The sequence below is a fragment of the Nicotiana tabacum genome, chromosome 19 (assembly GCF_000715075.1).
Source record: "Nicotiana tabacum cultivar K326 chromosome 19, ASM71507v2, whole genome shotgun sequence".
NCBI classification, from domain to species: domain Eukaryota; kingdom Viridiplantae; phylum Streptophyta; class Magnoliopsida; order Solanales; family Solanaceae; genus Nicotiana; species Nicotiana tabacum.
The window spans coordinates 137,490,808-137,518,200 of NC_134098.1; the positions used below are offsets into that span (position 1 = coordinate 137,490,808).

Here is a 27,393-nt window from a genome sequence, read left to right on the forward strand (position 1 = left end):
TTTCTTAAAACAAATCGCTAGTGTCACGTCATTCTTTTTCCTTCTTTTCTTTCTTCAGTTTAAAGTGGTTACTCAAGCTGATATATACATACTGTTGCATTTTACATCATAAGAAATAATATATTAACCACGGCAATGAATGATAGCTAATGCTAATTCTTGTTATTAGTATCTTAATGAGGAATGAAGAAAATTACTAAGTAACACATAATTTAGAAGACAGACCTAAGAGTTACAAACTGTGCACAGCAAAACAACAACAACAACAACAACTACGCCTCAGTCCCAAACAAATTGTGCACAGTAATCAGCTCAAATCATTTTTGCAATCATCTAGGACTAATCTCTACACAGTTGATGAACATATCAAGGTCATAATGAAAGGTTTCTGAAACTTGGCAGCTTCATGTTAATCCTGCTTCTTTACGGAGAGACCCAACTGCATTCCTACAGATACCAGGGTCTCAAGTGATCTTGCACTATTTTCCAAGAGATCCTCGTCTATCTTTATGGAATCCTGTACGTTTCCACAGATCAGATGCCATGCAAATCACTAAACAACAGCAGAATAGTAGTTTCATAAAACAAAATATTTCCATATTTTTGCTTACTACTCCCTCGAAGGAATGCCGCCTCCAAATGTACAACTAGATTGGACGCAACTGACAAAAAAGAGGGAAGGGAAGGGAAGGGAAGGGTGATGAATTCTATGTATAGGTACACAAAATATGTAATGTGGAGTGAACATTGTAAGTGTTATCAAAGGCGAAAAGCGCAAAAAAGCTCTAAGGTCTATTGGGGCTTTAAGCGCAAAGCGAAAATAAAGCATGGGCTTTAATGAAAAAAGGCGCAACTGGAGAAAAAGTAAAAATATGTATATGTAATCCAAGACCAATAATTATAAGCATAAATAACAAATATATGGACAAAGAAATTAAAAAAAAATTACGACAAAGTGAAATATCAATTGCTTAGTGTTGCCTTTTCAGGATCACACTCATTGGCAAGGAAAAGTATGCCTTAGAGCCTTGATGCGACACTGAAGCGCTCGCAAAGCGAGGCGAATCGCTCAACATGTTTTGAGCCTCGCTTCAGGGTTTAAGCGCGCCTTTGACAACAATGCACTAAGCTGGCTAATCTTATGAGGCAAGTAATTCACCATCAATACCTAAAACGTTTTTGGTAATTACTGTAAACAAATGCCAGCTTCTGTTGAATGTTCTCGTTTTTAATCTTGTCTAATCTTGTGACCACACATCCATCATAGTATCCGTATCTTCGCAACACTGACTTTCGAGGCCCAACATTTATGCCTGTTTAACATTATTGGACTTACAACTGTTCTATAAACTTGTGTTTTACTTTGGCAGGCATCCATCTATCCCATAACAACTCTGGACACACTTCAGCACATCCTATTTTGATTCTTTGTGTAATATCTTCATCTACCATACCATTCTTCTGGAGCATCGCGTCTAGATATATTAAATGTTTGCATTTACACCACAAACCCATCTAATCTCACATCAACTTCACCCTTATGTTGGCTAAACTTGAGCGCATATATTCAGTCTTACTTTCACTTATCTTAAAACACTTTCTTTTAGAGTGCTTCTCCATAACTCATGCTTTTGGTTGACAGTGTCGTTAGTTTTTTCAATTAGCACAATATCGTAAGCATATAGCATACAACATATGACCTCATCCTGTATGGTATTAGTTAGCTCATCGATAACTAGTTTAAGCAAGTAAGGGCTCAGTTCTGATCCCTGGTGTAAGATCACGGTTACTGAAAAATATTGTGTCTCCAACTGTGATCCCACACTAGTGATGGCTCCTTTTATACATATCCTTTATGGAAACACAAAATATATATTAGTGGAATTTTTTTTTATAACACGTGAAACTGAAATAGATGTTTCAAAAAATGCACTGTTTATTACAATGAACCAAATATTCCTCTAATGCATATTCACAAAATTATTCAGTGATTTATCATCGTTACAATCCACATATTATAATCCATGTATAAGTTGTTTGTGAACCAAATCACCCTAAATTACTAGACACTTATTGGAATACAAGGCGCGTATATAGTCGTATGTTATAGCTTAAAGTTAACCCATGTAGTTCTACACGAGGATGATCAGAAATATTTACCCATAGAAGAGTCCAGAGAGTCTTAAATTACCAGAGACGCTAGACAGGATTCCAAGTAGAACCTACTCTCTCTCTCCCTCTTTTTCTTTTCCTTTTTGTTTTTCTTGCAGCAGTCACCTATAAACCTCATATATCTTCGAAACGCCACACCAACTTATACCAGTTACAAGTTATGGAATTTTTCCTTCTTTCTTCATATTATTGAAAATTATGGATCTATTAGTCATTGTTAGATCCCACACCCGTTGGGGATTTAAAAATGAGTCTCCTTATATGGTCTTCGGAAATCCTCACCTCAGGAGCTAGCATTTGGGGTTGAGATAGGTTCAAGATCCATTTTTATCGGTCATTAATTCAATATGATAAAAACATAATACCATCCAATAAGCAATGCTATCTCGTAGAGGTATTATTCTATACTGACTAAACTAAATTAGAACCTAAGCAGCTGGACAGTTTATTTATTTTCATACATCTATAATTTCATGCTCACAAGACCAAAGTGGTGTTGTGTTAAGAGACAAACTGGTCTCCATATCTTCTACTTGCAAAATAGATTACTCACATAGGTTTTATAAATCCTAGTGGCAGTTTATAAACTCTTTAAACCCATATTTCCTATGACGACAACTCTTTGGTTCAAGCCAAATCGTTCAACTTAGTGGTGGCCCAATAGATAGAAAAAACGGTTACCCATCCATATTATCCATTAAAAATGGGTTGGATAATGAACTTTTTAAAAATGGGTCAAATATGGATAAGATCCATATTATCCACTTAAAAAATGGATAACCAATGGGTTTAACTTTTACATATGCAAGGACTCAAATTGGGGGTTCCTCAAGTTTAAGAGAGTAAGAATTCCCCCAAAATTGATCATATTCAAAAAGCCATGGATAATATGGATATCCATATTATCCGCCGGTAAACCCATCTTCTCCCGTATTAAATATGGGTTGGGTCGGATAATTTATCCGTTTTTGCATTACCCATTTTTGACCTACCCATATCCGACCGACCCGCCCATTTGCCACCTCTAATTCAACTAAACATACATGATGAACGTCAAGAACATGCATTGAGATATCACCAGGATTGTCCGTGCCCAAAATGAGCCCACTAGAGGGGCAGATGTTACTCTACCAGGACATAAACACTTGGTATATTTTCTATGCTGGCAGAATACTTAAGTCTTTTTGATATAAAAGAAAAAGTGTATTACCTTAACACGAAGGGGTCGTTTGATAGGAGGTATAAGAATAGTGCTGAGTATTAGTAATGCTGGGATTAGTTATGCTGCCATTAGTTATGCTGAGAATATTTCTTATCCATTGTTTAGTTTGGTGTATTAAAGCATTGCATAATTTCTACAAAAATTGGTTGTTTACAAAAATACCCTCCACATTCTTTAACTTTGTACACTATTTTTTCCATGGCCAAACCGTACAGCGAGAAGAAAGAGCAGCGTTGTTTCTATAAAATATAGCAGGAAGTATTTGGAATAGGTTTCGAGGGATTTGAGGGGAAATTATGTCTTTAATGTTTATGCAAATATTAAAACCCCTTGCATTGCTAATACCATGGTTTGCTATGTATTAGTTATACATGGGGCAATACCAAATAGGATGTATAACTAATACAAGTATTAATTATCTTGTATTAGTTATACATAGGTTGAAAAAATATACCAAACAAGGGATTAGTAATGCACGAAGCTAATGCTTGCATTATTTTTTCTAATACCTCCTACCAAACGACCCCTAAAAGCATGCCACAATATGATTTATATATACTCTAGTAATAGTAACATATGGGGATGTAAAGGTACTTGAGCAATGTTTCACATAACCAACAAAACCAAGGTTACAATAAAAGCGATTATCACTTGAGGATTTCGAAAGGGAAGGGCAAAGCATTTGAAAAAACTTCAGATGATAAAAAACAAGCTTAAACATCATGAAATCGGCGGGACTAGAATAGTTCTACAGCAAGATTTCACAATGTAGCTTGCAAAATAGAATTTTCCAAGTCATTTTCAAGTAGAAAAAAATGCTTGTGCACCTACCTTTTCAAAGACACAAATTACAGTACTTCCACCAAAAGAAAAATATCCAAACTGCAACCATGAAAAAGGAATATGAATTAGACATCAAACAGGATAATTTAATTATAAGGCAGCAAAAGTCCCACGTCATAAGTACTGTACCTCATCCCCTTTCTTAACATAGTCACCCTCCTTTCTGGAGAAATTAATGCTGCCAACCATTGTTGCTCCAGTTGCAACAAATGCAACCTGCAGTCAATTAAGCAAAGCTTCTTTCACCAAATTGAGCATAATAAGACACAGTAAAGGCATAGAGTTCTGGCGGAGGCTAAGGCAGCATGGCTAGGGTTGAAGTGGTGTATTTCACAGGGCTTCCAAAACATTTTCCTTGAATGTGACTCTATGGTAGTAATCAATATGATTAAAGGGAACACAAGCTTAGCGTGGTAAATGAAGGATACTATTTTGGATACTAAACAACTACTTCAACAAGTAAATTTTGAGGTCCAATATTGTTTTCAAGAGGCTGATCAAGTAGCAGATGCTCTTGCTAAATGGGGCATTGAGGAGAATGAATCCATTTACCTCAATCCTAGAGATCTGCCCAGGTGTGCAGCTGGACCCTATTTGATGGACAAGGCCGAAATGGCTTCAATAAGGCATAAGCAAAGGATGAACATGCTGTCTTAAGTTTTTGTTTTTGTCGCAGGTTTGTTTTGGAGAAATCTGATGTATAAGGGTACTATCTTGCACAGGATCATAGGAGTGTTTATAACTTGGATTATGAATCTTTGTACTTGTATATGGCCCTGGTTGTGATTACAGGGATCTTTTGTTGAACAGGGGCTAGGCTGATGCCCTTCTCTGTTACGCTGTAATTTTTTGGTGATTAATATAACGACTACACCTCCTAATGGCGTAAATTGTATTTAAAAAAAAGGGGCATAGAGCTCGATATCTTAGCCAACAATCTGGCAAAAGCAGTGGTTCAGAATGCTGACTCAACTTAGAAGGGGTATTATCAATTAAGCATTATATCAAGTATCGTTAGAGCTACTATAGACAGAAAAGGGAAGGAATGAAACTTTAGCGCGAAGATTAATTCAACACCTTAGAGACTAACACGTTAATGACTCAAAAATAGCCTCAAGGAGACGATAGAGTGTCGAGTTATTCTCATGTGGAGAGTTTCTAAAAAGACTAGCTAAATTTATCTAAAAGGAAATTCAAAATAGGAGTCACACAAACAAAGTGGCCTATGAATCTGATAACTGTATCGATGAGATTGTGACTAGATCCCTTGCTTCGAATCAAAAACGGCCTAACGAGAGAAATGTTAAAAGATAATGATCAAAAACCTCTTACTGATAAAGAAGAGGATAGACGTATCTTCTGAATATTCAGATATTTATTATGTCCACTTCGGTTGGATATTTCAAAGAAATCTAGGTAAAAAAACAAGCATTCATCTTATTGACAGCAGTATCAGAATTAATTACTTTTAACTAGCATGGCTGATAAAGGATAGCGGGACAATATTAACAAAGCAGTACACAACTTTTTCAAGAAAGAAAGATTATGTGTAAAACTGGAGTCAACTGCATAAAATGACATACCTTCCCGAAGTATTCTGTGGAAATTATAGCCACAACCCTCTTATTCTCTGTGAAAACATTGCAGTATTTGCTATTCACAGCAATAGGATTCACCTAGAAAAAAAGAAAAAGGGGAGTGAGGTGAGTGGAACAACATGAACCATTTAGGATTAAAAACTACTCTGATAAAGAAGCAGCAATTCGCTGCCAAGATAAGCTACATTTAAGGAAGCAATATATTTTACATACCGTATATAGGCATCCAGGTATTTCAATAAATTTCTCAATAGTTCCAGAGACAGGAAAGTGGAAACGATGATAATCCTGCAGTTATTTGGTATAGCATATCCAAAAAGTGTAAATCAGAATAGAACAGTGGAAATTTACTTAACCAAAAATATTTTAATATTGAGAAATCTTAAACAGAAATATTCAATATTGAGAAATAGCTCTGTGAGAAAGCACGGGAGAAAATATATTATTGATATTAGATGATAAATACAATACAAGAGGTCCCTATTTATAGCTATACACTACAAGGAGATATTACTCCTCTTCCAATGTGGGACAAGACTACACTATACATATCTATAAACTAACACTCCCCCTCAAGCCGGTGCATACACATCATATGTACCGAACTTGTTACACATGTAACTAATACGAGAACCAGTAAGAGACTTAGTGAAAATATCTGCTAGTTGATCATTCGACTTTACAAACTTTGTAACAATATCTCCTGAAAGTATTTTTTCTCTGACAAAGTGACAGTCGATCTCAATGTGTTTAGTCCTCTCATGGAACACCAGATTTGACGCAATATGAAGAGCAGCTTGGTTATCACACACTAGTTCCATCTGGCTGATTTCTCCGAACTTTAACTCCTTGAGCAACTGCTTGACCCAAACTAACTCACACGTCGCCATAGCCATGGCCCGATATTCGGCTTCGGCGCTAGATCGAGCAACTACATCCTGTTTCTTGCTCTTCCACGAGACCAAATTACCTCCTACTAGAACACAATATCCAGACGTAGAACGTCTATCAAAAGGTGATACTGCCCAATCAGCATCTGTGTACCCAACAATCTGCTCGTGGCCTCAATCCTCGAATAGTAATCCTTTGCCTGGAGCTGACTTTATATACCGAAGAATGCGAACAACTGCATCCCAGTGACTATCACAGGGAGAATCCATAAACTGACTTACAACACTCACCGGAAAAGAAATGTCAGGTCTAGTCACTGTGAGGTAATTCAATTTGCCAACCAACCTCCTATATCTCGTAGGGTCTCTAAGAGGCTCCCCTTGTCCAGGCAGAAGCTTAGCATTCGGATCCATAGGAGAGTCAATAGGTCTGCAACCCATCATTCCAGTCTCCTCAAGAATGTTTAAGACATACTTCCGCTGTGAAATAACAATACCTGAGCTAGACTGAACGACCTCAGTACCTAGAAAATACTTCAATCTACCCAGATCCTTAGTATGGAAGTGCTGAAAGAGATGTTGCTTCAGATTAGTAATACCATCCTGATCATTACCAGTAATAACAATATCATCAACATAAACCACTAGATAAATACACAGATTAGGAGCAGAATGCCGATAAAACACAGAGTGATCAGCCTCACTACGAGTCATGCCGAACTCCTGAATAATTGTGCTGAACTTACCAAACCAAGCTCGAGGGGACTGTTTCAAACCATATAGTGACCTGCGCAATCTGCACACACAACCATTAAACTCCCCTGAGCAACAAAACCAGGTGGTTGCTCCATATAAACTTCTTCCTCAAGATCACCGTGGAGAAAAGCATTCTTAATGTCTAACTGATAAAGAGGCCAATGACGTACAACAGCCATGGACAAAAAGAGACGAACAGATGCTACTTTAGCCACGGGAGAGAAAGTATCACTATAATCAAGCCCAAAAATCTGAGTATATCCTTTTGCAACAAGACGAGCCTTAAGCCGATCAACCTGGCCATCCGGGCCGACTTTGACTGCATAAACCCAACGACAACCAACAGTAGACTTACCTGCAGGAAGAGGAACAAGCTCCCAAGTGTCACTCGCATGTAAAGCAGACATCTCGTCAATCATAGCATGTCGCCATCCTGTATGAGATAGTGTCTCACTTGTAGACTTAGGGATAGAAACAGTGGACAAAGAAGATATAAAAGCATAATGTGGTGACGACAGACGATGATAACTTAAACCGACATAGTGGGGATTAGGATTAAGTGTGGATCGTACACCTTTGCGGAGTGCAATTGGTTGACTAAGAGGAGACAAGTCTGCAGTAGGTGCAGAATCTAATGCGAGGCGAGAATCACCTAGGCCTGATGCTGGATGTGGACGACGATGATAAGTCAAGAGTGGTGGAGCTGCAGAAGGTTAAACTGGAGCTATAGGTGGTGGAGCTACAACCGGAGCTGTAGGTGGTGGAACTGGAGCTATAGGTGGTAGAGCTACAACTGGAGCTATAGGTGGTGGAGCTACAACTGGAGTTGTAGGTGGTGGAACTAGAGTGACTGAATCTCCAAAAGATGAAACTGGTAGTACCTCAGAAATATCTAAGTGATGACCTGAACCTGTGAAGTATGATTGGGTTTCAAAGAAGGTAACATCAGCGGACATAAGGTACCGCTGGAGGTCAGGAGAGTAGCATCGATACCCCTTTTGTGCTCTCGAGAAACCCAGAAATACGCACTTAAGAGCACGAGGAGCTAACTTATCTGTTCCTGGAGTAAGGTTATGGACAAAACAAGTGCTTCCAAAGATACGGGGTGGAAGAGAGAACAAAGGTAAGTGGGGAAACATGACAGAGAATGGAACTTGGTTCTGGATAGCTGAAGATGGCATACGATTAATAAGATAGCAAAATATAAGAACTGCATCCCCCCAAAAACGCAACGGAGCATGAGATTGTATGAGTAGGGTACGAGCAGTTTCAATAAGATGTCTATTCTTTCTTTCAGCTGCCCCATTTTGTTGAGATGTGTACGGACAAGATGTTTGATGAATAATCCCATGAGATTTCATAAACTGCTGAAATGAGGAAGACATACTCTTGGGCATTATCACTACGAAATGTGCGAATAAAAACCCCAAATTGATTTTGAATTTCAGCGTGGAAGGTCTGGAAAATAGAAAACAGTTCAGATCGATTTTTTATCAAAAATATCCAAGTGCACCTGGAATAATCATCAATGAAACTGACAAAGTAGCGGAATCCCAAGGTGGAACTGACCCGACTAGGACCCCAAACATCTGAATGGACTAAAGTAAAAGGTGACTTCTGCTCGATTATCAAGACGCCGAGGGAAATGGGAGCGGGTATGCTTACCGAGCTGACATGACTCACACTCTAGAGCTGACAAGTGAGATAAACCAGATACCATTTTCTGAAGTTTTGACAAACTGGGATGTCCCAACCGTTTATGTAATAAATCTGGTGAATCAGTAACAGGACAAGTTGTAGAAGGAAGACAAGATGTGAGTCCATGTGATTTAGCAAGGATAAGGTAATAAAGTCCGTTTGATTCACGCCCGGTACCAATGATCCGCCCCGTACTGCGTTCCTGTATAAAAACATGGTCATCAAGAAATAAAACAGCGCATTTAAGTGATTTGGCTAAGCGACTAACAGCTATGAGATTAAAAGGACTATTGGGAACATAAATGACTGAATCTAAAGGTAAGGAAGTAAGTGGGCTTGCTTGACCTATTGCAGTTGCCATGGTTTGAGACTCATTGGCCATTGTGACTTTTGGAAGAGATTGAGAATACGAAATAGTAGTGAAAAGAGATTTGTTACCAGAAATATGATCTAATACACCTGAATCAATGACCCAAGACTCAGAGGATGAAGATTGGGAGAAACAAGTCACGCTATTACCTGTTTGAACAACAGAAGCTATCTCAGAAGACGTCTGCTTACATGCTTTATACTGAAGGAACTCAATATACTCTGCTAAAGAAACCATCCGACTATTTAAAGCATCGGTTCCCATGTCGCTACAATTTGTAGTAGTAGGGTTAACTTGAAATAGTGAAAATAAGTAACTCCTGTGAGAAAACTGAAGAAATAGCTTGAAAAACACTGTTTACAGCAGGAAAACAGAACATTGTTCTGTGCCGGAAACACTGTTCACGCCGGAAACACTGTATCTCGCCGGAAAATTCCAAAATTGTCGGAATTTGTTGTAACCAGGATGGATAGACTCGGAATTCCTTTGCGAGCAAGCTGTCATGAAGAAATGTTTTCAAACAATGGCCAGAAAGGTCACTATTCACGCCGGAAAAATATAAAAGTTGCCGGAATTTGATTTGAATTAGATGGGTCGGCTCGGAATTTTGAGGAGAGCACACTGTCCTGAAGAAGCTTCGCGAAAAAATGGCCGGAAAGTGGTCGGAACCCTCGCCGGAAAAGTTGTTGCCGGCGCGTGGAGGAGCGTGGCGGCTTTTCTGACGGATAAAATTTCAGGGGTTGGTAGTCTGAGGGTGATCTACCTCGTGGTGGTGTTGGTTTTAGCACAACACCGACAGAAAGTGACTTTCACTTAGACAGGCCTTAGGTCACCGGAAAAATTGCACGATGACTAAGTTCTTTCTTCCCGGTTAACGCTGGAATGACGCACAGCGATCTTTTCTCACTAATGCTCTGATACCATGTGAGAAAGCATGAGGAAAAATATATTATTGATATTAGATGATAAATACAATACAAGAGATCCTTATTTATAGCTATACACTACAAGGATATATTATTCCTCTTCCAATGTGGGACAAGACTACACTATACATATCTATAAACTAACAAGCTCCAACAAGGAAGAAGGTTCACAACAATTCTACCTGTGGTGCCAAGCGAAATATCACTAGAGCTCCATTGATAAATGCGCTGGAACATGCTTCATTCCCCAGAAGACCTTGGATGGAAAACTTTCGACCCTGAGGTAATCCATAAGATACCAAGGCAGTTTGCATCACAATGAAAATAAGTAGAAGCTTTGAAACTTCTAAGATTTCGCTATAGGGCAAAATGATTTGGCATTTCTGTCATGGACATTACAATTCACAACACACGCCAAAAATCGAAAAAAGAAAAGCAAAATAAAGCAATTCAGACAAATGTGAACAAGGGTTATAAAGTTTCTGTCATGTGGTAAAAAGTTGAAATATTTTGTTTTACATTGAACTACCGGATAGGATCCGCAAATAATCTGCAGTAAGTGATCTTTATAGATATCATGAGAAACAGCAGAATATTTACAAGCAATAATGAAAAACAAACATTTGTTTACAATAAATTGGATTTACCTTGATCCAAAATCTTATACTATCAGCAACACTGTTGAATACCATCAGACGGCAATCAGCAGCACATACAGCAATATCATCACGTTCTATAAAAGCAATAGGTCTTGCACCAGGCTTCAACTCTCTTATGAAAAATTCGTTGAATGTCTGGAAACCAAATTTACGAGACCATTAAGCAATGATGCGCAATGATAGTTCAAACTTTATAAAAAATTACAAGATCAGATAATTATAAGAACAATAATCAAATACAAATAAGGTGCATTGGATTGATCAAGATACAATGCATCCTAGTGACAAGTAATCGTCCTCACTGACTTCTACTCAATCTAAGCATATGCAAGCAACAGACCAAATTAAATTCATTCTTTTCATAATTCATAACACTGCCAGTATCAGTTCATTCTCTTGCAATCAGTCCAAAGACCTAGTTGGAAAATTACCTTTTTCTTTGTTTTTCTTTTTGAGAGCAAGTAAAGTCCTATTTCTAGATAATGGGAAAGCTTCGATTTACAAGAAGCATACCAAATTTAATTGAAGAAAGAAAGAATCTCTTTCAAATGAAATCCCAAGTTGCTTGATGCTGTTGGCGTACCTTAAATTGCTCCAGTGGATACTTGACTTCATCCATATTTATTTGACCCTAAAACAGAATTATTGAAGTCAATCACAGTTCACAAGAATAAGATAACTTTCTGTGTACTGCAAAAGAGACCAAGTCGAAAGACACTATACATAGATATTGCCAGGAATTATGGAAATGATAACAAATTCAAGCACGAAACATGTTCAGCATAGAGTAGCTATGCTGTCAAATCACCAAACAAATGATTTCATCTTCAGCATCTGGAAATTGGGACTTCAAGATGATAATGAGGATAAAAGAATTACTTCTCCCATTTCAGCTCAAAGAACTGTTCAGTGTCTGGCCTTACGCTCCAGTTTTCACTCTCACAGTAGTCTTAGTTTAGACATAAAGGGATCAGGAGTATAATTCAAATCTTACAGTACTTTATAGAGAAGTAGGCCCAAGAATAGAGTTTAAAAGTTGTATCTTGGATAAATCTAGAATTTTTACTAGGAAAACTTTGGTCCTATTTGACAATTGAATTCTTCTGCAATGATTACATACTAGGATTCCACACTTCAAAAGATCTTTTATGATCTATGTTGCTCGGACTCGGGTGCGAGTATCCGGTGCAAGTGCGGATCTAAAGGTCGTTGGATTCTTCATCACATAAATTTTAGGATTCAGGGATATGGATTCGAGTGCAGATACGGGTGATGGGATACAACCAATAAATATATATTACGACATATAGAGTATATATCTCAATTAATTAAAGCTACTGAACTAAAAATTATAATATTTAATTCCTTATAAACACTTAATATTTTATTCATAAGATATATCGTGTAATAGCAAAGCATTCACACACTTTATATAACTATATGTATATATATTACATAAACCCAAAAATCAAACCAAATACCCAATCAAGCTATACTTCTCGGCTGTAGATGTAGTCAAAGCACCCGAGGTAAGTTGACCAAATCTGGAGTTGTTATGCATTTCTAACTTGATTGTATAGTGTAATATCAAAAGTAATTAAGTGTTGAAGCAGACTTCTTCCGATATGAGGAAGATGGACAATAGTTCATAATAAAAGGTGGACAATATTTCATAATAAAAGGTAAGGGTCCTTAAGGATAGAGGGGATAGCTTTTTGTACATAACACATGGAAGGAAAGTTGCATTTAATCAAAGGACATAGCTTTTATCATTCAAATCTCTTCCAAGGCACCTACAGTTTATTGCAACAGTAGCAGAGTGTAAAAATGGGGAAAGCAAAAGGATAATTATTTATATTCTCCAAGACATTATAGCAAAATAGTTATATCGAAGAAAAGTACAGAATCTAGCGGCAGTTGGCTTAGGCTAGCTAGTGAATCTACTACGATGAAAGAAGAATAATGTATAAGCAGAACTAATTATGACATCATAATTAACTAGGAAGAATACCTTAAAAAATTCAATGAAGTTAGGTATTTCTTTAGCAGATTCAGCAGAATCCATTTTCTTGCCCTGTTTTTCAGAGAGGCTCCGCAAGATTTCTTTTGCGCCTGTGCTAAAGTTAAAATGGTAACGATCAGCAACAAGAATCCACAGCAGAAAAAAATGGGGGACACAATTTATACACTCTCTCGACCTCCGTTCCACTTTATGTAAACTTATTTGCTTTTCGAGATTCAAACTATGTAAACTTTGACCAACATTTTGAAATGCATTTTTTCAGCATATTGACATGAGAAAGAATTGCAACTTAGAGCATTTTTCATATAGTTTTTGAATATCTAAATTTTAACTTTAAAATATCGAGTTAATGTAATCCAATTTAACTTCAAAGATTAGTCAAATGACTCTCGAAAGCGAAAAAGTTCACATAAACTGGAACGGAGGGAATACTAGATACTCACTGTACATTTCTCAAGTTGATAGTATCTGATAAAGGAAAAATATGAAAGATAGATAGGATGATGGGAGAGTTCTGTATTATGAAACCAGCATCAGCTAGATATATCTTTTTTTTCCAGGATAAAGAGCACTTGTGGCCCATGCTACATTGATAGTTTTGACTTACACGTAAAGCAATGTCTTACTCAAAATTTGCTAGAACTAGTTCGGTGGCCCGTGTTATCCTTACTTGCGCTTCCCGACCTCATTTATCCAGAAGTGGAACTTTTGGCTCATTTTTTAATATAACCGTTAAGAATGAACAAGAACAATTAAATCTGATTTAAATCTAGGGCAATTTATTAATTCAGCATACAACAGGAAAATAAAATAAATCTGGATTTTTGAAAATTTTAACACATTTAAAATAGTCTTTTGCATGAACAAACAGAATAAATAAGCAAAAAAGAAAGGAAAAACTAATATGCATAAAGTGAAAAATAAAGTGGAAAGAAATAAAAAGAAAACACATGAAAAAGGGAAAAAATTAAAACCTCAACGGCTCAACCCAATCTTCTCTCTTGAACAAGTGAGGCTTCCTCAGTTGGTAAAGCACCTCCACCCACGACCGTTAGGTCCTGGGTTTGAGTCACGCTGGAGGGGAAGTGTGGAAACACTATAGATCCTCTTTTTTTAATTAAAAAAAAATATAAAAAAATCTTCTCGCCTGTGCTGCTCATCCCTATCCTCAACAACCCACTACCTGGACTTAATTTAAATGCAACTTTCATGTCCCCTGATTTACACAGGTTGAATGGGTGTAATACGAGTACGACTTACAAGTATCTAGCGCAGATCCTTCAAACACTAAAACTAGCTAACATTTAGCATACTCCATTGCGTACTTATAGCACCCCAACTGAATATGTAGCATCTGTATCCCCAAATACAATTAAGATTCCTTATCCACCCTAGCCCTTCCCCTTCCTCCCTCAACAAGCTCCTCCACCATCCATTAACCCGACCCTCCGTCCTCTCAAAACCCCGACTCATCCTTCCCTAGCCAGACTCCCCAAATCACCCTTATTACCCCGTTGATGACAGAAAAAGCGAAGCTTGTTCTTATGAGTTTGCTTTCTGTTTGTTCTTCTTCTGATTTTCCACTATGAGAGTTACCAAATACCCCTGATTTTTAACAGATTGAGATACGTATATTAAAAATGGACTAGAACCATTGTATTATTAAAATTGAAGTCTAAAGAGCTACTTTGAGTACATGGGCCAAAAACCGAAACTAATCTATATCATAAGGGCAAACTAGATGGATATCAGGATGTTCATATATAGGCTTACATATAGAAGAAGTGTATATATACAAAAACTGTGCACAATTGAGGATCCTTTGATAACTGATTAAGTCAAAAGCATACCATTATCCATAAGGCCAAGGCCAAATTTAGACTGATAGATAGCCCTCATTGACAAGACAATCTTCCGATCAATTATTTCCTCCACTAGCCTTTTCTTTCTGCGATCATAAACCTAACAAGTGCAGGATGCAACATCAGAGGACAAAAGCATGTTCTAATTCCCATCCCACTCTGCTCAGAAATTACACATAAGGCTAAAAGAAAGAGAGAACGATTGAAAAAAAAAACATCCAGTTGCCCGAAGTTACGGGGTCATTTTGCCGAGTTGTTCTTTATGAGTTTTACAGGGATGCAGGAAATGAACATGGGGAAATAGGTGAGCCCTCGGAGTGTGTTGGTAACTATTTTCAAGAAAAATAAAATGAGAAGATTCAAAGGAAGGCGAGTCTCAAAGGAAGAAATCATATAAGATCCTCGGACAATTCAAAGTAATTACTTTCGCCAGCAGTGGGATCATACGCACTTCAGAATTCATAACAGAACCCTAAATTGATAAACAGTGTGAAAATTACAAATACAAAGGTCCGAGAGGCTTGCAAAAGAACTTGTAAGAAGACAAGGCAAGTAAAGCACGCATCAATGTCTTAGATCCTTCTCCCAGTTTCTATAGAAAAAAGGTTGCTTCTTCCATATATGCATACCAGAAAGGTGAGAGACATTATCGTTGAGGGGTGGAGTGAGTACAAGAGCATACCAAGATATGTGATGCACTTGAACCAGACCTTAAACCGATATCATAAGTTGAGAAATGGGCCCATTCACTCAGTTTGAACATCCATCTACACAGAATTATTCAAGTATGCGAACTTCAACATTTCATAATAAAATCAGCAGAATTTCAAAAAAAAAAATTAATAATAATCAAGACAGAAGTAATTTTATTAGGAATAATTAGAACTCAGAACTGTTGCTTAGTTCTCACCCACTTGAAGCCTCCTTCTCAGTCAGGAAACCTCCTGTCATAACCTGATTCCCAGTCCCCTCATCAAAACACAAGGTCATATGAATCATGCTGTTCAACCCATCTGAAACTTCAAGAACTTGGCCACATACTGGACAGCAATTGATTAGTGGTTCCCTGCAAGAGAAGAACATTGAGTCTACAGGAGAATAGAAGACCATGAAGCCAATGACAGAAGTATTTATATCTGCCAGAAAAGAAAAATAATTCAATGCAAGTAATTGCAGATGTCATGTATCTTCACTTTGAGGTGAAGAACTCTGGACAAAAGTTTAGGAATGTCCAAAAGAAGATATTGACAAGATGACATCAAATTGAAAAGTTGAAATTACAAGGAGGTTTCTAATCATCCCTATATAAATTGTTCGATGTGTCTCTAACTTCTACCCACTCCTCATGTACATTGTTAAGGATATAATTGGTTTCTCGTTAACAATGTTTCAGGCTACATACCACCATATAAAAGGTTTAAACGACAACTGTGTTTTCACATGATAGAGCATGATATAAGAAGTAATCTCTTTTAAGATAAAGTCAAGTCAAGGAAAAGGCACACGTAGGAACTTTTTGCTTTCATCCATTTTATTCCTTACTAACTACCTTCAGTTTACTTCAAGTGAAGCATCTAGATTTATCATACGTCATGAAGTTCAGTACTTCATCAGAATGTTCTCTTCTCTTTAAAGAAGGGAGCCTTGTGCTTCTATTTTGTGATGATTGCTAATAGTTTTCACTCTAAGCATATATTTATTGGGATGTTATCCTTAAGAAATGAAGAGCCTTGTGCACCTAATTCATGATGATGCCTCACATTTTTCTTTCTGCAGAAGACACTATTTATAATTTTGAATAAACCCTTGCAAAAACACTATGGAAACTTCATATATAGCAATTTAACTTTTCTCCCCAATTTTTTAGCCAGACAACCATGAATTAACAAATGGAAATCATTTGAAGTTTGCATATGGTATTAGGTCTAGAGAATAGCTCTGTTTTGCTCTGGTATTGATCTTTTTCTGTTTCTTTTTCCTTCCTTTAATGAACATAATAGCTTTACTAAAAGATTGTCACACACGTTTTTTTCTCACAGATTGTCACACACACGCATAGCGGGAGCTTAGTGCACAGGGCTGCCCTTTTTTATTGTCACGCACGTTGATGCCAAGATTACCAAGATGGAATGGGGGGTTTACTTTTTGTATCACTCAGTATGTACAAGCAGGTACTTATGCCCATTTTGCTATATCAATAAAATCCTCAAAACTTATGAGAAAGTAGAATTAGACGTACATATATTGAACATTAAATTCTCGATTTTTGATCTGAAAGAGTTGTTACGTATGAAGTTTTCACAAGTTCAAATGCGACCTTCTAGGTCTTGGGAAGTTTTCTAAATCCTGTAACTCGTTTCGTAAGGTGTTAAGGCGTGTTTACCACCTTTGGCTTTAATTAACACAGACAGCGGCAGTGTGAACTTTAAGCACAACATTTAAGGAAAAATGCAAGAACTTTCAAAATAGAGTTGCATAATACAACCCCAACTGGCAAGTGCCTTTGGTTCAATGGTCCACTTTGCTTGCCCCAGAGTAGCTAAGAATTCAAATAAATAAAAGAACTCATGTAGATGCTGCAGTTCATTAAATTTGAGCATTGAAGGGAGTACTACAAAAAGAAGTCACAATTAATTCCAGGCAGGCAAATTTTACGAGGCCTTACTTTTCATGCTGTATAGCCAGAAGGGTGGCTAGCTCATCCAAGCAGACAACACCATCCCCATTTCTGTCAGCTTGTTTGAATAGCTCCTCTTTCTGACAAACAGAATAAAAACTCCTAAGCTATGGAGTCTTCACAAAAAATATATGATGTGCCTTGGTTTTAATAATTACAAAAATTGTATCTAGAATTCTTAGCTGGTTTAGGTGCTATTCAAAATGCATTTATATTATGTTGAGAAAAGGTCATTATTGAAATAACAATATGAATAGGATGTGATCTGAATGAGAAATCAAGTCCAATAACATGTTGCATGAGAGGATCTATAAAAACTACAGTATGAGCTTAAGTTACTCTACAGATGTGAACCTTCTCAGCTGCCAGCTTATTTCCAAACGCAGCAATCAAATCAGAGAACTCAGCCAATGACAGCTCTCCATCTTCATTATAGTCCTGCAAAGAGCAACAAATCTCTAATAACTAATTCATAAGTCATCTCATTACAAAATAATAATAACTTAATGACAACAGAGAAGCAAAACTGAGATTGTGTATATTATTACAAACTGAAAAAATCATTCACATATTGTAACCAGATGACCGTTACTTTCCCTTTACTTTATCTTTTTGACTAATAGCAAGAAAGGAGTGCATTAATGGATGTTCCACATTGAACTACACAAAGAAAAACAATTACTTTCTGTAGAGATAAATGGATGGAATTTTTGGATACTTAATGATAACTTCAGTAAAATTGAGCATGTCTTGGTGTGATAGGCAATAGGATGATCTTGATAAGAAAAAGGAAAGAGAAAAGATTGAAACAGTTCGTTTTGAATTATCAAGAAACTAGAAAGAAAAGATTGAACAAGGGACACGCCTATATAGGTGAGACAGAGCTTCTAGCCAGCTTATACTGCAAATTGTTCTTCAGAAGGATCCACTAAGAGAACACTTTCATCTAGAATGACGGCATAGGTAAAATTTTCACATACCACTATAGATAAGATGCGCCGAACAAAGCTTTTCTCTGTGTCAACAGGGTCCTGCCAATAAAATTTAATCGCATATTTGGAATCATAGCCGGTAGCAACCTACTATAAGCAATTAAAAGTAGATGCTCCCCAGTGAATACGAACCTCGATGCAACATGAAATAGATATACGGCCAACAGTTGATAAGGATGATGGGTCTAACAAGTCAAAAACCTCAGTATCAGAACTGGAATCCTGCAAGATACATTATTCACTTAGCATTGGGCTAAGAGTTGATCTGAAATGGAGACGGAAAACCTAATTTCATGATTAGGGACTTGACCACACTAAGCAATCCAAATTTGGACTTACTATTCAGCAGACATAGATTAACCACGAAAAATGTGGGATACATCTGGAAGCATAGTATCATTTAAGTAGATCCCTCTGACAACAGAATAACTTTCTCCAAGTAGAGGAAAGGTGCAAATATTGCAAACTAAGGAATGCAGCTCCAAACACTACATCAACATTTTTGACAAGCCAACGGGTTTCTGTTAATCTTTACGAGTAAAAACTTCTAAAATCATCATTTTACGAAACTACACCGTTCTCGATATTAACATCCTTCTTCTTGCATTGGTAGACATCCTACTTCGCCTTATCCAAACGCTTGATGAAAGTAACTGCTGTTTGAAGTGGTGACTTTTAAAATGCTACTAAATCCAAGCATAGTGAAGGCCATGTTGCTTCCATCTTTGGATTTTTTGGTCAAGCGAATTGCTTTAAACAAATTTTTTCAAATTCCTAGGATCAACAAAGACCACCTTTTGTCCACCTCGCATCATAGCTAACATTAAATAGGCAAATACACAATTGATATAGGGCACAATCATAAAGAAGCTTAGATCAGTAAACCTTATTGGGGGATGATTCAAAATCATTGTTAAGTGAGTATAACTTGAGGAACGTGTTCTTAACAAGTGGATTTGGCATCTCTTTGACAGATGTTTTAGTCTTCTCTTTGACATGACCCTTTTAAGCAAAAATAAAATGAAGAACAGAAATGTCATTCTGTCAAAACTGTAACTCAAAATAGATGATTATTACAAACAAGAAAAACCCAAACTTGCACGGTTACATTACAAACAATTATTCCGTAGTTGGCAACATAAGCATGACATAAGTGCCACTTGTTGCAGATATTTTGTTTCAATCACAAAAGCAACTCACCTGAGAAAGAAATTCAAGTAGATCTATCTCACAGTAACCAATCAGATTGTTCTTGGAAAGCCTGTTGGTCTGTAACATGGATTAAATAAATCAGTGGTGAGTAATTTTTGAGGATTTTCTCTTTCTATTATATTGTTTTCTCTTTTCATAATGACTCGTAGGATAAAACCATTATTGGCATTTCAAAGTACAACATAATGCAAAGATGAAAATTAAACAACAATATCTTCCTCGTGAGGTCTCAAGGAACAGGATTGGGAACAAAAAATCAACAAAGAGCTTTCTGCTTCCAAACATATCAAGATAAAGGAGAGGCTTAATCTTTCCTCTGAGAACTGTATATAAAATCCCAGGAAGCTATAGGGCTACATAATTCATTGATGATTCGGTAAGATAGAAAGCATATATCCTAATTCATGTTTTTACCGATAACTTTCTCAACATGAGTCCATGATGATCGGAAATTTTCAAACTCCTCAATTCAACTTCTTGAGACCTAACATGGTCAAATATGAAATATATAATTATTGAGGATGCTCTTTGATGCATTGCAGCACCTAGGTTGGACATCCAACACTAGGTTTAGCTTTTATTACTTAATGAGGTATAGTGTATTATACAAAGTTTTTCACCATCAAGGAAATGCAAACCACAAGAGATAAATTTCACAGCCATCAGTACTACGCACCTCAAAAACAGATATTCTTGCAATATGGGCTCCATGTCTTTCCAAAAGAAGCTTTTTTTCCTATAGGAATTAAGATTGAATAATATCACCAAAAGCTCATGACAGAAATAGCTCATAAATTATTGTTAAAGAAAAACTAAAGAAGGTCAAAAATAGCTTCTAGAACTTGTCATTATCCTCTCTAGAATTTGGGTGTGTTGGAAATATACAAAGTGTCCCATCAGGTGTATACGAGCATCAAAAGGGCTTACAAAAATTGGGCTATTCACACATAGCTTGCACATTGCCTGAAAGTTTTTGGTTGGATGCTTAAATTCTTAACCAATTTCATTATGAGCTCCATTGTAGAATTCAGACCTAACAATTAAGCACATGGCATCACAATAAACTTTGATAAGCTTGTAGTTTCACCTTTAATTTCAATTTCACATGTGAACCCTAGCACATATGGAAAGTTGATAGAGATATACAATGTCCCACCCACATCAGATGTAGTTCGAGAGGAGGTAGACATGCTTCCAAAAGAACTCATAGAGATCTTGGGCTATTCACTCATTTCTTAAGATTTTACCTGAATGATCAGGTTTTCTCACAGAGAGCATAACCAAGAATAAAACACCCTAATGCAATGAGATGGATCAACCAAGATTAGTGTGTACAAGAAGATCAGAATAAAAATCCCCAGGATTGCAGGGTCAGTGCATGCCCAACTGTAACTTGCATAACTAGACATCAGTTATCATGCCTTACTTAGCTTGACAAACAAACGGTAAGTTAAGCATAGAAAGATCACTCAACGCCTACCCACAAGGAAAATTTGCATGTACAAGGACCAGAAATCTATATTTCTATAATCGCCATAAACATCTTAAATAAGTACGTGTGTTTAATCAATGTGGGAAAGCAACAATAATTGTGGCCTAAAGGGTTTTAACTTTTATCTGCTATGTGTGCATACTATGGATTGATCACATTAAAGATATTAAAAGGAAAGAGAATATGGGATTTCATTGTAAATATATTTAAAAAATACAGTGTTTACTCACTGAGTTCCAGGTCGGCTTGTCAGTTCTGCAAAGAAATAAAAAACAAAAAAGAAAAAAAAATCATAATCACTAATTTGTGGTGTAAAAGGTAAGGAAACTGAGCACAACTATGCCTTTTTTTCTTTGTCCTACATTATGAATGATTGGAGAAATGTGTCATTGACATCTCCTAGGCATGAATCTGTATGTCTTCTTCCAATTCTTAATACAGCAAACATGCAGTAGCAGATTGATAAGAATACCAAATAACAAGGAGATGGAGTACTTCTCTGCATATCATACTTGGCATATTATCATTTTCTGAAGAAATACTGATCCAAAGCAAGAAATATTCCAAAAGATAACACGAATATTAGAGAATGTATAAATTGTGTTACAGAACTATACAGCACATCAAGCGAATAACGCTCTGAACTGTTGTAAGATAGCATGCACAAGTTCGCCAGTTGCAATTCCAAATGAGACTTCACTTTTCATGTATGTTACTATCAGTGCATTTCGAACTATCCCAGGCACTAAGAACCTAGTCAAAGTTCTAGCTCTTTTTAATTTAAACAGTTGTCTGGGTCCAACAAAATAAGACCCATAGGTAAACTCAAAATTTCTACATAACTAACATGCTCACATCTCAAAAGCAGTTTTGTCGAACAAAAGTATGTCATAACTGAACTAGTTCATACTATTTGTTTTTTATCTTGTAAACTAGAATAGGTAAAAGCTAGTTTCGTTTTTCACAAATTATCCTCAACTTGTTCAAATAATTCAAAACAATCTTTGATTACTGTACCCACACCCAACATACTGAGCAAAAAATAGCATACGCCCCCCCCCCCCCCCCCGCCCACACACACAGAGTCAGCTATAACTTTGGAAGTGGCAGAAGTGAATTCTCCAAATATTTATATGCAAAATACATGTTTTTATCTGTGTGTGTGTACTGGGAACATTGTTCAAGACACAAATTCGATACCAAGCAACTGTCTGCAGGCACAGGTACTTAACTGATCAGACACATGGGTGCGAAAAGTTTGTTCACCAAGAGAAATACAAACTAACCATTTGTCCTTGAATTTCATCTCTGCCTGAAACAAAGTAACCACAACTTCATCCATAAGTTTCCAAAACTTAATAGACACAATAGGTATAATATTTACCAGATTGTGTACAAAAAGTTTGGAAACCTTGCGAGCTACATTCTGCATCTTTCAAAACTAACATAAACATCCATATTGGCACACAAAACATTAACATATAAGTATTCCATCTATGAGAGTAAGTGTAAGGTTTTGTAAAAGTCACTGGAATTAGTAAGAGAAAGCTACAGCTACACTGTGTCTTTCAAAAATCTAAATATTACGTGCATACATAGGTATTTAATCTACAAATTTGTAAGTAACACTCTAGAAATAGAAAAATTACATTCTGTATATGTTTACCCGAAAAACGGATTGAGTTGAATTTATACGTAGTTCTAAGGATACGTAATATAAATTGATACAAATCGTGAAAAATATTTAAATGAATATCGAAATTAGTTATAAAAGAAATGGATGCAAACCGAATGAACTAGTTAGCTTAAGCCTTCAAGTTTTATCACCTCCAAATTGAATGAAGAACGACTGATAGAAAAAATAATATGACTAGAAAAGAAGGTAATATTTGCTCTCTTTTCTCTATATCTCAGAATGAATGTGTGTCTGAATCAATCCGTCCTATTACAAATGATAACCACTCTTAATATAGTGGGGGAATCCCATTTTGGACATAATTAAAATTACATAGTGGGGATCCCATGATTGATTAATTAATTAGTTTTTCCTTGATTCAAGCCGTGATTTCCGCCGAGATTCTCTCCCCAAATGCGGCTATAACGGCTTTTTCGACCTTGGCTCGATCTCGATCTTGGCCGATCTCAGTATTGATCGGTCTCGAGCTCGTTCTTGACTCGATCTCGATATTGATCGTTCTCTGGGGCTCGAGCTCGACAACCTATCTTCGTATCATGACTCGATATTATAATGATGAACCTTGGACAATCATATTCCAATCTCGATTAGTCATACGAAGGGCAGACTCGGTTTTGACCGTATACAGTATCTATTCAAAACTTCTATATAAGTAAACGTATTACATTTGCCAAAATTTGCATAATTTTTTGCAAAAGTTGTACTATAAATTAGTTATCTTTTCAAACTTTAAATATAAGTATAAAATATAAATATGTATTCACACGCAAGACATGCATATACGTATTACATTTACTAGATTATGTAAAAAAAAAATGCAAATTCGTAGAGATTAGTTGCAGAAAGTCACATTCTCATTCTTTTCAAAACTTTTAACAAAACGCGTAAATACGAATTCGCACGACCGACATGCCCATATACGCGTTACATTTACCATTCTGTGCAGAAAATTCAACAAATATTTGTAGGAATCAGCTACAGAAAGTCAAACTCTGTATCTTTTCAAAACTTACGCCTAGATACGAATTCACACGCACAACGTACACATATGCGTATTACGTTTACCAGAGTGAGTAAGAAAAATTAATTTTTTTAGAAATTATGTAGAGAAACTGAGAAAGTACACTGATGATCCGGATGAGAGCGATGCCAGCAAAATCTTCCTCCTTTAGGATTTTAGAGGTGTGAGAATGTGAACCAGTGGTGTGAGCACGACTACGGCGACGGAAATGGTCACTGTGCAGGTGAAGCCGTCGACCGAGTCTTCTCATCCGCGACGGTTTCGAGCCGCCGTCGGCGGAATCACCGGAGGAGGAATCCGATTTCGAGCTCCCGTGACCCATTCGATGTGCCTCTGGAATTGCCTAATGGAGACGATTGAAAAAGTAGTTAAACAAACGGAAATATAAGAATATGAAAAGATTGCTGAATTGGGTGAATATTGCGAGTATAGTATATTAGTATATTAATAATGAAAACTTCGACTAAGACCACTGCCTTTTATCGATTTGGAGCTGGTGGAAAAGCTGACGTGGACTTGTATTTTTCCACTTTGGCTCTCATTGCCAATTGGCTACATTATGGGTTTTGCTTCTTTCTTTTTTTCTTTTTCCTTTTTTGGCTTTACTTCTATTGACTATTGGCAAGCGGAATATCTTTTATTTTTTAAAAGTATTATTCGAGCTTCTTTTTAGATTTTTTTACTGGAGAAATTATAATTTAATGTTAATGCATGTGCAGAATATTAGTCTGATTTAGTGGGAAAGTTGCAAAAAGACATGCAAATAAATTACTTAATTCTATCTCATGGGATAGGGTATATCATCCATTAATTATCAATCATCTCTTAATGAGTAAGTAAGCTCGTAATAAATGGAATTAGGCTAATGGTATAGATAATAGCAAAACTAAAGGTCTGCAAAAGATAAAAACTATTAATCGTATACTTGTGGCAATATTTTTCTATGGCTCTTCAATTCGTTATTTGATCACAAATATTTTAATTGTGTGGACGCTCTCCTCCTACATGTCTACATAGGGACTGATATTGCAATTGTCAGTTACCTGCCCCCCCCCCCCCCCCCCCCCAATTGCAATTCCCGTTTCAACATTTCATGTTATTCCAAGGAACTATTGTCAAAGGAGAGACTTTGACACGTGGGATGTTATCAAATCGTTTACCAAATAAAGGAATAGAAAAGCATTCTATTTTTCGTTGAGAGAGCTCCTTTTTGTGATTTAAGACAATCGATAACACGCATAAAAGAAAAAATTTATGACAAACGAAGCAGATGTGGCACACGAGTATCGGTTCAATTGAATCAAGTATTTTCGAGGAAGAACATATATTTATATGTAATTATTTACTAAAATTATAACAAATAGTAGATAAGAACTCATAATTTTAAACATACAATGTGCTCAATACAAAAAAAAAACTTAAAGATTAAACTCATAAAATCTATATCATGCACATGAAAGAGAGCTATTTGACATTCTAATTAACAAAATTATCTTCGTATAAATAGTGCAAGATATAAATTCTCTTCAAAATAATAATCAGAGAAATTTATAACCAACAAAACGTCAAATGTTCGAACGAAAATAATATTATTATTTCAATTCAATAAAAGTTGAATTACTGCGTATTATTGGATATTTTGGCCCCTTGTTGGTTTTGGTTAATTTGTTAGTTCAACACAGCACATGAGGAAAATCCACAGGCAGGATTTGAAGTAAATTGAACGATTTGACAGCCCCCATGTAATGCTTGTTGTAATTGTGGCGAGAAAGAAGCTAGGCCTGCTAAGCTAGTCATTTGCACTCAAACTAATTATCAACTAAATTATCCCGGGTCCACAATAAGTGACTATTTTATTTTTTTTTATTTTAATCTAAAATAAGTATTTATTTACATAATCAAGAAGGAATTGATTCTATATTTTTAAAATTTGTATTTATTTACATATTCCAATGTGTTAAGGTAATAATTAATTAAGATTAAATATATAAGTGGCATAAGTTTTTTGGTCTAATTTGAGATAGACATAAAAGGAAAATATATACTGTCGGATTCGGAGACAGAAAAAGACGACAAGAAAAACAGGAAGACACAAATTGATTCTGTCAGAGGAGAATGGGTAGACTGAGAAGTTCGCTACAAAAGGCACAATGAAAAAGTTAGCTGCAGCGGGGAGTGAGAAAAATACAAGTACAAGGTAGTAAGCATAAATTTGGGTCCATTTGTTCGAGTATTAGACCGGGTAGAAATGACATTAAAGGGCTGTCATTTAAAAATTAGCCAGTGCGTCCTGAATTCAGTTTTTTAATTTAATTTTTCAAGATAAAAATGTCCTAAATTATCATGAAGTTAAGATTTTTAGTTTAAAATTTCAGGACAAAAATAAGTATTGGCTAATCTCTTAATAGCATCTCTCACGCTAGGTAGCCACTTTTAAGCATGCTATTTAAACTATATCTACGGTTACAATATATTTAAAAATTAGCCAATTAACTCAAACTTCAGGATACGACATCCTGAAATATAAATCTCAAGGTTCAAACTTCAGGACATCGTGTCCTAAAATTCGAATATTATACCCAAAAATTAGAAATTAATGTCTTGAATTTTAAATTAGCAGTTCAGAAATTTAGGATACGGAAATTCAGGATACTTAGTCCTGAAGTTTGGACAAATTGGCTAATATTTAAATGCATTGTAAATTATGGATATGTTTTAAATAGCGGACTTAAAAAGTGACTACTAATGCACTTTGCTCAGGTTTGGATCATTGTCCTTATGATCAAATTAACTCTATTCATAGTTCATATTATACAGTTTCTTTATATTAATTAATCTTGATATGCATCCACTTACTTCAAATCTATAAATCTGTCTATAAACAGAAGTATTTTACATGTGACAAAGAGGTATTGGAGATACTAATTGCTTCGTTATAATTTTTTAGACTCAATACATACTTTACCTTCCAACTTGTATGGAAACTCTTTTTACACACTTATTCTTTGACAGCTTTCTTGAGACGCTTTAATTTACTAAATTCAAGCCTAAAATCTCCAGAAGGAAATTAAATTTCCTGTAACTTTAACATACCTATAATTTTCTTATTGAAATTGAAACAAGATAAATCTTTCAAGAAAATTACCATATTGTTTGTGCTGTCATCCAATTCATTTTTAAGGAGATTCGTTGTGTCATTCTTCAAATATTTCTGTTTTGGATTCGCCTTCTCTTTTACCATCTCGATTCGAGTCTTTTTCTGCCTGACTGTGAACTTGCTGCAC

At 36.1% G+C, this 27,393-nt stretch overlaps 1 protein-coding gene across 2 annotated transcripts; it reads right to left on the reverse strand.

Moving 5' to 3' along the window:
• Window positions 1-145: 145 nt before the first annotated feature.
• LOC107761389 (phosphatidylserine decarboxylase proenzyme 2) lies at window positions 146-24,682 on the reverse strand. Of its 2 annotated transcripts, XM_075238705.1 has the most exons (22): window positions 24,583-24,682; window positions 24,213-24,452; window positions 22,625-22,704; window positions 21,623-21,647; window positions 20,577-20,636; window positions 19,889-19,957; window positions 18,821-18,910; window positions 18,677-18,727; window positions 18,051-18,134; window positions 17,685-17,776; window positions 15,930-16,085; window positions 15,702-15,786; window positions 15,008-15,119; window positions 13,146-13,246; window positions 11,718-11,765; window positions 11,123-11,269; window positions 10,658-10,753; window positions 6,049-6,123; window positions 5,821-5,913; window positions 4,367-4,453; window positions 4,226-4,276; window positions 146-517 (listed from the first exon to the last, which is right to left on the reverse strand). In XM_075238705.1, exons 2-22 carry the CDS (start codon window positions 24,429-24,431, stop codon window positions 410-412), a joined length of 1,929 nt encoding a protein of 642 aa, XP_075094806.1. In that variant the 5' UTR covers window positions 24,432-24,452; window positions 24,583-24,682; the 3' UTR covers window positions 146-409. The 2 variants fall into 2 exon arrangements, with proteins under 2 accessions (XP_075094806.1, XP_075094805.1); XM_075238704.1 differs by lacking the exon at window positions 24,583-24,682 and having other exon boundaries at window positions 24,213-24,561.
• Window positions 24,683-27,393: the final 2,711 nt, after the last annotated feature.

Excerpts from the sequence above, each read along its gene's own strand:
- LOC107761389 (XM_075238705.1), bottom strand. The coding sequence starts at position 24,431 with ATGGGTCACGGGAGCTCGAAATCGGATTCCTCCTCCGGTGATTCCGCC. Across the intron at positions 18,728-18,820 it reads CTATTTCATGTTGCATCGAG|GACCCTGTTGACACAGAGAA; the intron begins GTTCGTATTCAC and ends TTTTATTGGCAG. Across the intron at positions 5,914-6,048 it reads TACCTGGATGCCTATATACG|GTGAATCCTATTGCTGTGAA; the intron begins GTATGTAAAATA and ends CTTTTTTTCTAG.